Raw genomic sequence first — 12334 nt, 5'->3', positions numbered from 1 at the left:
AATAAATATTCTTTATTTATGGATTAACAATGTTACCAATGCTTTATGTAGAAAGAATTTTCATGATCTCGTCCTAAATGGAAGTGATTACCAGCATGTTTTAATAGATTGCTTGAAGATTGTGGACATTCTTTCCACATTAAATCATTGGTAGTGTGATCAATCCACAAATATATAGTCAAAGGGTAGTACAATCTGAAAGATCCTGGTATAGGAAGTTAATAAGCTTCAAACATGTACACAGCTCGTATAGATGACAAATGAAGGTGCATGACTTAGTGGTTAGGGTATTCGGCTCACGATCATAAGGTTATGAGTTTGATTCCAGGTGGCATGTTGGGTCCTTCAGCAAGACACTTTATGTCATGTTGCTCTAATTCACTCACCCAGCAAAAATTAGTTGTACCTGTAATTCAAAGGGCCAACCTTGTCACATTCTGTGTCACACTAAATCTCCCAGTGAACTATGCTAAGGGTACACATGTCTGTGGAGTGCTCACCCACTTGCATGTTAATTTCATGAGCAGGCTGTTCCGTTGATCGCATCAAATGGAACTCTCATCATCATAACTGGTGTAGTGCTAGTTATAGATGACAATATATGATAAAGTGGACAATGTATAGTAAAAAGAGTTTAGTAAACGTCGTATGTTATACACTTCATCCCATAATGAAATCAACAGAAATTTCAATAAATTAACATTCTCTATACAACTCATGGTTTAGCAACAAAAATTGTCAGATATGTGAATCAAAGTTCAAGAATGTAAGGAATGGAAACGGTAAAGAAGGACTACATATGTTTCATAGCTAAACAAAGTGTGTTACATAACTTGTAACCCACACAAAACCCATTTAGCTAATCCTCAGGTCTGATTACCTTCAAGACACTAAAATGTGGCCACAAATGTCATGGAAATTGATGTCATGTTTGTTTTGTGCTGTCTGGTGGTTTGCATGTATGCCAACATTCTTTAGTGTCCTCACATTGACAGTTTCTAAGACAAGTGGAGCTTCATATGTGTACCACATGAGTTTTCTGTAAGGATTAATGAATGAGTGACTGAGCATATATAGAGAAGTTTTGTTAAGTTATTCTGTCTCCATATATCTTTTATCTTTTATTTGTTTCAGTCAACGGACTGCAACCATGCTAGGCCACTGCTTTTAAGGGTTTGGTTGAACAAATCAACCTTAGTACTTATTTTCTGAAGCGACATGCTTATTCTATCAGCCCTTTTTGTCAAAGTGCAAAGTTATGGGGGATGTAAACAAACCAACACCAGTCATCAAACTGGTGGGAAAGAAACACAAGCAAAGACTCACACATGAATATATATACACACGCACACACACACAACAGGTTTCTTTCAGTTTCTGTCAATCAAATCCACTCACAAAGTTTTGGTTGACAAGGTTCCATGCAGTTGGGTTGAACCTGGGACCATGTGGTTTTTAAGATAAACTTCTAACCACACAGCCATGCTCATACCTATACATGCTACACCAGGGATGTCTATCATCTCCATTGTAGGAGTTGCAAATATTCCTTTCAATAAATCTAGTAATAATGGCCTACATCTAAATGGTAAAGAAGGTTGTTTCTTTTTCCTATTCACAGAAGCCAGAGTTAGCTTCTTTATTCATATACGGGGCATTCAGTTCATGGAAATGGTGGCTATATAAAGACGTGTGTTTATGGCCATTCACTATAGATTGGCTTAGTTCACCATTAGTTTATTTGTTTTGGCTACTACCTTAGGTTTAGAGTTTAATTGCTCAAAATCTAATCCAGTTTCTAGAGAGAATTTTGTTGTTGTGGATATAATTTAGTTGCTGCTTTTGCATGATCACAATAAACAAGGGCACTGGATAAGACATAATGTTTCACTAAGTACAACTATAAATGAAAATCTGTTTATCAGAGCACATTCAGCTTTGCGGCATAAGTGGACGATGAGTGAGGGAGTGTGTGTGTGTGTGTGTGTGTGTGTGTGTAACATGTAAATGTGAACAACTGCTTTGTTGTTTGTTGTGACAGATTAAATGAACTCAGAAGGGCAGTGGTGGGGAAGAATTCCATTGTCCATCATTGACCTTATACTGACTGCAGTCAGTAATGCTGCTATCAACACAGGATAGCCTGATTCATTTTGATTGAATAAAATAGTGATATCGATTTACTTTGGTCTGCTAATTTTGTTTATTACTTTATTATTCCAAGTGTTGGTCTGTTTGTACTGTTTCTGTCATTCTCTGACTTGTGTCATTTTCCCCACTTTTCTGTTAACTTTTGCATTATTAGATTACCGAGTGTGCTGCTGTGCTTAACTTCACTGCTCCAGATGATGTGTTGGTGGCACGTCTGTTGGACCGAGGTAAGACCAGTGGTCGTGATGATGACAATAAAGAAACCATTATGAAGAGACTTGTGACCTTTCATGAAATCACCCAACCTGTTATAGATCACTATCAAGACCAAAATAAAGTTATTAATGTAAGTATCACTGTTGATGTTCTCACTTTGTAATTCTAGAGAGAGAACTGTTAGAGTAGGACATTGCTGTAGTGAGCAGCACAAATCAAATGAGAGGGTGTTAAATGTTATTCATCAGATATGTGACATTTCATCTGCTGACTGAATCACCACTTGCATGGTATGAGACAAACTGACTACAAGTCAAATAGTGACACATTCACTCGCACACACTCGCATGCATGCACACACACATGCAGAGTCACACTCACACACAAATACAAACAATAATCATAATTCAAATTCAATTCTATCCTTTTGCGTTTAGCTTATGAGACTCCATGCATACTGAACACGATTCTGCAATGAGGTACATATGTTTTGGCAAAAAATAATGATCAGGTACCATGTCATAAAATACTCCTTGTGACTCAATGTAGTGTGTCTAAGGAGTTGTGCTATTATTTAACTTCAGGTCAGCACTGATCAGACAGATGTGTGATCAACAGCATTCAAGCTGTGACTGTCCAGTCTTGTTTTCAGAACTAGTGTTTCTATCTCTTTCAGTCAATATTTAGAGGATTTTTTAGTGCCTGGTGCATGTTTCTGCAGCTTTTATCCTGTCACAAAGCGTTTTTCTCTTTCTCACTTCCATATGCAGAATCTATCAAACCATCACTATCTCCAATCCCATCGGGTCATCTAACTAGTTCCTTCTCTTGACAACCCATCATACACCTATATACTATGCAACATCTTCCCTCTTCTCAGACCTCATGGCATTTCAAATCAGCTGACTAGTCAAAACCTCAACCATTCTATGCTAATTATTCCATGCAGTATATGCATTTCCTTCATAACTTATCAGAGGTAGTTAGACAGGTGACTAAAACTCTCTGTTTAGACATGCTCCTCTACATCAAAATCTCATAATCCCAAATCCCCTGAGTAGTTTACACATAAATGTGCTGCAGTAGTTCATGCAAAGAACATGGCCTACAATACTTCCAAAGAGTCATCCATTTTTACAAACTGGATGGCTTTTACCAAGGACTGCAACTCTTGAAATATCATCATCCAAATAACAAAGAAAATGCCTGACCAATTTGAGTAGCTTATTGTCAATCATCACATTTGAAACTTGAGTATGTTCTGTCCTTAGCTTTGGCTGGAATAAAACTTCAGTCTTCTTGATGCTGGTAGAGAGTTCAAATGCTCAAGCTACCACAGCATGCCTGTCAACTATTTTCTGAATCCCTCAAATGCATGAGAAATCAAAGTTCAATCATCAGCAAACAGAAAGTCACATAGAATCTCTTCCATAGTCTTTGCCTTTTTAGGTTTAGTAGACTTCCTTCTGTGTGAAACTGAAATTTTAAACTTCCATGGTAATCCTTAAAAGTGTAGTGAAACCACCTCTCTCACGGTTTTTTATTTTACAAATGCGAGCGTAGCAGGGAACAACTCTTTCCTGCCTTTCTGTGTCATCACCTGACTGACTTTTATTTTCGCGGCATTTGCCTCCAGGCCGTTCGCGCCAGGACGCAAACCGACCAACCGTAGCCAATAATAAGGTCACGCGAGAGAGTGTTTCTATGATGCTCTCTGGAGCCTCCTTGTACCTATAAATAGCCTAAATTATCCGCGCCAGTTCGTCGCGGCTTCAGATCGGCTAAGATCTGGTCGTTGACCACACACGTAACACAACCAGCCAGTTTCCAGCGACGACATCAACAGCATCGTTCAACTTCCCCGGCGTCAACACGACTCTACGTACACAAGCTACCAAACAGCCTCCGCAGCTTCTTAACCCTGTTTGTGTGATTTGCTCACCACGAAATTAACAGCCAGAACTCAACCTGCGAAGAACATCTGTATCAAGAATCCAGCCCGGCATCGAAGCCTCAACTGCACGAAAAGTGACTTAGCTCTGCCGCAACCTTAACCTCTTATATACAGACAATCTAACTACTGTGTACCTTAACAGAACTGGTATCTTATTATCCTGTGTTACAGACTCTTTCTACGCTTTGTATCTCTTGCATTCACATACATGTATTTGTATACACACTCTTTTGTTTACATGACGGCCTGTCTTATATTGTGTTTTATTATGTCGCATTCACTCACACACAGACATACAGTTTAATGCTCCAATAAATCTTACTGTTATACATTTTTATCGGTTGAGTCAATATCATTTTCCTTACTAGCATTCCTTCGCATTCCACATGCGAATTCTCTATGTTATAGTATTATAACATATATCATATAGTTTTGTGTCGACCGTGTGACGTGTTTAAAAGGGAGCCTGTTTTCCATTCGTCACCATTTCTCCTTTGGTTCGCACGGTCGTTCTACAAAAGCATGTTGGAGCATTATCCAAAAAGAATATGGAAAAAAGTACAGGAGTTAAAACACTGCCCTGTTTGGATCTAGTGGCAACAGAAAATGCCTTTGTCCATTGACTACTAGATATCACTGTTGCCATTGTTCCCTCATGCAAAGACACTATTACCCTTATCATTTTATCCGGAAAACCAACTTTTGACAGAATTTTCCAGAGCACCTCATGATTCATTGTTTCAAGGGCCTTGATCAAGTCAACAAAGACTGCACAGTGTTATGCTCACAAGCTTTTTCGTGAACATGTGGAAGGACAAAAATCACATCAACTGTGCCTTACCCAGCCCGAAATCCACACTGGGTTTCAGGATATATGCTGATTTAAATCCTCTCCTTCAAACACTCACACTTCAAAATAAACAGGAGTGACCCTCATACACACACACACACACACACACACACGCGCACACACACACACATATGTATGTATGTACAATTGTGTATGGTCGTAATTCCTGCATGCTTCACACTTTATTGTCTAGAAAAGGAGGACAGATAGCTAGATGGAAATAAAGAGTGAATTGTAGATAGAAGTAAAGTAAGAAATAATAAAAAAAAAATAGGGAGAATATATGACTGGATTATTTCACTTTATCTTTTCAGATTGATTCTAACAACACAGTGGATAAAGTGTTTGAACATACCAAGGAAGCTATGAAACGTTTTGCTTCATGAATTTTAACAACAGCATCAATGATATTGAGATTTACTTCTCTTACAACAATTGCATACCTTCTTTTTTGTTAATTATCACTAATACTTATTATTATTATTATTATTATTATTATTATTATTATTGTTATTGTTATTGTTATTGTTGTTGTTGTTGTTGTAGTTATAACAACTGTTGTTATTATTGCCATTTTTATAATCTGTTATTGTTAATATAAATACTAAATTAGAATGTTATTGTTACTGTTTCCATGAAAGTAGATGAAAAATATTCAAATTTGTTCTGTTCGTTGTTGTTCTTGTTGTTGTGCATTAGACTACATGTTTAGTGATAACAGCCTTGTTACTGCTATTATCATTATTATTATTATAAGATTGGCAGATGGCACCCTTGGTTAGAACATTGGACAAACTGCCTTACAACACTTTCCCTACAATGTTCAAATCCCACTGGTGTCAACTTAACCTTTCATCCTTCTTGGCTCAATAAACATCTGATTGGCCCTTTACCACTAAAATATTTGGGGTTACATGGATTCACTACACAAATTTGTGACCTTAAGCCAATATAAGGAAACATTGTTTCTATTATGTTTATAATTAAATTCGCTGTTGCTGGTATTGTTATTTACTGCTGCAGTCTTCTATAAATTATATTATCTAATAATAATAATAATAATAATAATTAAGATATTAATAATGGTTTCACATTTTGGCACAAAGCCTACAAGTTCGTGGGAGGGGGTAAGTTGATAATATCAACCACAGTGCTCAACTAGTAATTGTTTTATCAACGCTGAAAGGATAAGTCAATCCCAGCAGCATCTGAACTCGGAATGTAAAGTTGGAAGAAATACTGCTAAGCATTTTGTCTGGAACGGTAATGATTCTGCCAGATTGCTGCCTTAATAATAATAATGATGATGATGATGATGATGATGATAATAATAATAAAAAATAATAATAATGATCATAATAACTAAGCTTATATATATATATACATAAATTTATTTATGTATAACTATTTATATTTATATTTAATTATTACAAACTACTTGGATGTAATTAAATTTCTTTTAAAATTAAATTTGATTTTATATTTGATTACAATTCATCCAGCATTGGTCACCATTTTTATAGTATTTCATTGCCACACCTGCACACACACGCACACACACATATATGTAAGCATACACAGAAACATGTAAATGCTTACACATGCATATATATATCTATATATATATATATATATAATCATGTATATGTATGTATAATATATATACATGTGTGTATGCATATGTATCTTTATGTATATGTGTGTGTATTATATATGTGTATGTATATATACTTTATATATGTGTATATATGTATATATTATATACATATATGTAAAATTATATATATATATATATATATAAATAATATATACTTATATGCATATACCCATACATATATGTACATACCTACATCTATATGTATACATACAAGCATATATGGGTACAGGACATCACAAAAAACGTTAAACACAATGAGAAACGAAAACAAAGACGAAGACAGAAAACAAACTTTTTTTTTCAAACAACGAGAAAAACAAACAGAGAAACGAGACATGCAACATAAAGAATATTACCTTTCTTCAGTTGTCCCTGCTGCATCTACTCTGAGTTTCGAAGGCAAGGACAATACGTGACTTCGTTGGAACAGTCCTTCCCGCAAGCAAATTAATTAAAATTTGGAAATTTTTGCAGAGGGTGAAGGTGTAAACAAGAACAGGACAGTGAGAACAAGACAGTAAAAACAAAACAGAACAGTGAGAACAAAAGGTATGTAAATAAATTATACATATATGTATATATATATATGATATATGTGTGTACGTATATATATTATGTATATATTGTGTATGTAAATATGTATCTATATATATGTATATATATTATATGTATATGTATACATGTAGATATATATATATATATATGTGTATATATATATATGGATATATATATGTATATATATTATATATATATATATATGTGTATATATATATATGGATATATATATTATATATATATATATATATATATATATATATATATATATATATATGTATATATATATGTATATATATATGTATATTATATATATATGTATATGTATATATGTATATATATGTATATATATTATATATATGTATATATATTATATATATGTATATATATTATATATATGTATATATATTATATATATGTATATATATTATATATATGTATATATATTATATATATGTATATATATTATATATATGTATATATATTATATATATGTATATATATTATATATATGTATATATATTATATATATGTATATATATTATATATATGTAAATATATTATATATATGTGTACATATATATATATATATATGTAAATATATTATATATATATATGTATATATCTGTATATATATATGTATATATCTGTATATATATATGTAAATATGTTATGTATATATATGTATATATATATATATTATATATATATGTATATATATAAGTATATATATATTTATATAGAGAGTTCAACACAGACTGTATGACGCATGTGTACGGAAGACCTGGGATGAGGTGCTGAAGCACGACCTTCGAACATTAGGCCTCACCGAGGCAATGACTAGTGACTGAGACCTTTGGAAATATGCTGTGCATGAGAAGACCCGGCAAGCCAAGTGAGACCATAAGCCATGGCCTTTGCCAGGGGTGTAGCCAGCCCACTTATATGTACCTTTCCTTCATAGGACACGAAACTCCGCTTGCAAAGACCTGTTGAGGCAAGCGAAAGTGAAATCGTGATGGCACCTATGCCCAGCGTCGCCTTCTTGGCACGTGTAAAGACATTCGAGCGAGATTGTTGCCAGTGCCGCTGGACTGGCTCCTGTGCAGGTGGCACGTAAAATACACCATTTTGAACGTGGCCGTTGCCAGTACCGCCTGACTGCACACTGACATTACACATCCATCGGAGCATACTGGCTTCATTCCTTGAGAGCCTACGCATGTCTTCAGCAGTCACGGCCCATGTTTCACTGCCATGAAGCATGGCTGTTCGTGCACATGCGTCATACAGTCTGCCTTTTACTCTGAGAGAGAAAGACCCTTTGTCACCAGCAGAGGTAAGAGCTCTCTGAACTTTGCCCAGGCTATTCTTATTCTAGCAGCTACACTTTCAGTGCACCCTCCCCCACTACTAACTTGGTCACCTAGATAGTGGAAGCTATCAACTACGTCTAGTTTTTCTCCCTGGAATGTGGCAGAAGTTGTTTTCTGCACATTTACAGTGTTTATAGCTCCTGAGTATCTGCTACATACAAAAACTAACTTCCTAGTTAACCTTCCTTTGATATTGCTGCACCTCTTATTTGTCCATAGCTTGCACTGGGTGCATCTTATAGAGTTTCTACCTACGCCTTTTCTACAGATCGAGCAGGGCCATCTACCTGAAGGGGTTTGTGTTTTTTCTATCTTCCTACTTATTAGGACTTTGGTTTTACCTACATATGTACATATATATATATGTATGTGTGTGTATGTGTGTCCCAACATCGCTTGACAACCGATGGTGTGTTTACATCCCTCCTAACCTAGCAGTTCGGCAAAAGAGACCAATAGAATAAGTACTTGGCTTACAAAGAATAAGTCCTGGGGTCAATTTGCTCAACTAAGGCGCTGCCCCAGCATGGTCGCAGTCAAAATGACTAAAAAGAAAGTAAATTATAAACACACGAACACACATATATATGTACATATATATATACACACACACATCTGTATATGCACACACACATATATACACACGCACATATATATTTATACACACATTTATATATATAGATACATATATATACATCTATATATACATCTTTATATATATATATATATATATATATATATACATACATCTCTATACATATATATTTATATATATCTATATATAAGTATATATATTTATATATATATATATATATATATATATATACCGGAGTAAGCACTTTCTAACAAAACTGTCCAATGAACGGGAACGTGAAACTCAGAGTAACAGTCTTTTGTTATATTTCTGCTGCTTTTAAATAAAGTATATATATATATATATATATGTATATATATGTTTATATATACCTACAATAAACAAAAGAACCTGCTTGGGCATGTTTGTTTGGTTTTTTTTATGTCCATATCAACTCACCTAAATTCCTGTTATACCCACTCTTTACGCTGCTGATTTAGCCTGCAATAAATATTTTGGAGTGTATGATCAAATCATTTGAGCACTACTACATCTCTTCTATGTTGAGCATCTGTGCATCTCACCTGTTGACTCTGTGTGTGTGTGTGTGTGCCTGTGTTTGTTTGTTTGTGTGTGTGTGTGTGTGTGTGTGCGCATACACGTGTGTGTGCATACACGTGTGTGTGCATACACGTGTGTGTGCATACACGTGTGTGTGTAGACACTCTATCACACATTTGTGGACACATTTATGCCTGTGTGTGATCATTATTTGTACATCCTCACCTACTATATGTGTGCCACGTCACACCAATATTTATTAAATAATTATGTGCTTTTCTAACTTCTGAAAACCTTGAGCAGTTTTTATAGATACAAAAAAAAAAAAATAAGTATAAATTTAATAAGATAACTGCAGAAAATATTTAACACAAAATATCCATTCTGAATCTTATTCATATTTCTGTTTATGTATTTTGGGAGCATTTTTTCTATTTTCTATTTGATTGGTTTCAGGACTTCTTTGAGATTCAATACAGCCAAATATTTTGATGTCATCATGTTTCTTCAAATGAATTTTGTGAAATTTCCACATACTTCTACTCATCTGGTAGAGTTGGTATTTGGTATAGGAATTTGTAACCAGAATCTTACTATATCAGACATGACTTAACTACATCAGGCAATAGGTTTAAATTACACAACTCTTATATGGAGAGAATTAAGATTATATGGTCAGTTCAAATAACTTCAGTTTGTCATTCAGAAATATACTTCATTCTATATATCTTAATTCACCTGTCTGAGAGATGTAGATGCAGCTTATTCTGTGAATGATACCGGTGACAGTCCGGTGTTCCATCTTGCAAATGTATGTAAATTTGTAAGTCAACGCACTTAATCCCACACAAATCAATTTTAAAGTACTTTCCCAGTTGACTTGATTTTGAAAGGCTTAACTTTATATCCTATAGTATATTAAAAACACACAGCTCCATTAGAACACTACTCAACATAAAATAACTACTTTAAAGAAATACCATTTATTACAGATTCAAAGTCAACTTCACATGCTGCTACTTCAAATTGTAGGCCTAGGTCAACTCATAACTGCTAGACATCCATCTATCCACACAAACATGCATGCATATGTACGTACATACATACATATATAGGTGTGTAATTTGCCCTCAAGTATCTACTTTGGATCCAGAAACTTATTCTACCATTTGACGACTACATATACACAAATACACATATTTATATTTGTAAGGCTGTGTGGCCAGGTGATTAAAACATTGGACTCATGATCATAAAGTTGTGACTTTGATCCCTGGATTGATTGCCACATTGTGTCCTTGAGTAAGGCACTTCATTTCACATTGCTCTTGTCTACTCAGCTGTAAATGAATTATACCAGCTTTGTGCTGGTTTAGCTCTCTCTCTCTCTCTCTCTCTCTCTCTCTCTCTCTCTCTCTCTCTCTTTCTCTCTCTCTCTCTCTCTCTCTCTCTCTCTCTCTCTCTCTCATCCTTGATGTTCTGCTGAGTCGAGAGTGGGAAGGAAGAGAGGGTGTTTGTATCTGCTTGCAACTATATAAGCACTTATAACAGTTTGCAGAAGTGTGATGCATACTACCAGGCCATATTAATTTGCAAGTAACTGCTAAACATTTACACTCACACACACACACACACACACACACATTAAGCAATATACACGTCCACTTCTGACTCAAAGTTTCAACAAATACCCAAATAAACATAATATTTTCCAATGTTATAACTTTAACAATTATAATACATATGAAATAAAATACTCTAAAAAATCCAAATTCTATTTTCTTTGTTGTTTTATATTTCCAGTCATTCCTGATTGCATGGACATTTTCCTTGTCATTGTGGGTGTTGATGTTAATGTTGTTGTTGTTACATTACAGGAGAAAAAGGGATAAAACATCAAGCACTTGACAGTGTTATACACCATCTGTAGTAAGCCAGATTTGCTTTCATAGTTGAAAGAAGGCTGGTGTACTCATGACTTTTTTGTAAGGGATTCCAAAACTTGTGGTAGAAATAAAGGATGAAAACATAAAAACATGATTCGTGGATTGTTACACTTGTGGGAAGCAACACAACTCAATCAACTTGTCATCAAGCTGGAGATCTGATCTAACTTTCAAGGGTGGACACCCAAAGACCAAGTGGTAATACTGAAATGATCGACAGAGTAGGTTTATCATCCAGTCAAACTGGCAATCTTCTGAAAGGTTTCCATCCACCCAATATCACTTGAACTGGAACAAAGCTATCGTTGACAACACAACTGATGCACAATGAGATTTAATCCAATGACTATGATTATAAACATATATTATTATGATTGTTAATATTATCATTGTATTGATGTTGGTTTAATGAGCAAGCTTATGATCAGACATTCCAGACATGACCATCCCATCCTTTTAGAAGTATCTGGGAGTACATAATCTAACCATGTACT

The 12334-nt window shown here is 34.6% G+C and overlaps 1 protein-coding gene across 2 annotated transcripts in view; it reads left to right on the top strand.

The window, feature by feature from the left end:
• Positions 1 to 5786, top strand: part of LOC106872597 (adenylate kinase 1) — a 52324-nt gene extending 46538 nt beyond the window's left edge. For both annotated transcript variants that reach the window (XM_014919633.3, XM_052965784.2), the window contains 2 exons: positions 2306 to 2497; positions 5486 to 5786. In XM_014919633.3, the coding sequence (XP_014775119.1) occupies positions 2306 to 2497; positions 5486 to 5557 (264 nt within the window). In that variant the 3' untranslated portion in view covers positions 5558 to 5786. The remainder of the gene's footprint in view (positions 1 to 2305; positions 2498 to 5485) is intronic.
• Positions 5787 to 12334: the final 6548 nt, after the last annotated feature.

The sequence above is a fragment of the Octopus bimaculoides genome, chromosome 2 (assembly GCF_046866305.1).
Source record: "Octopus bimaculoides isolate indiv1 chromosome 2, ASM4686630v1, whole genome shotgun sequence".
Taxonomy (NCBI): Eukaryota; Metazoa; Mollusca; class Cephalopoda; order Octopoda; family Octopodidae; genus Octopus; species Octopus bimaculoides.
This window is presented reverse-complemented; position numbering and strand designations above follow the sequence as displayed.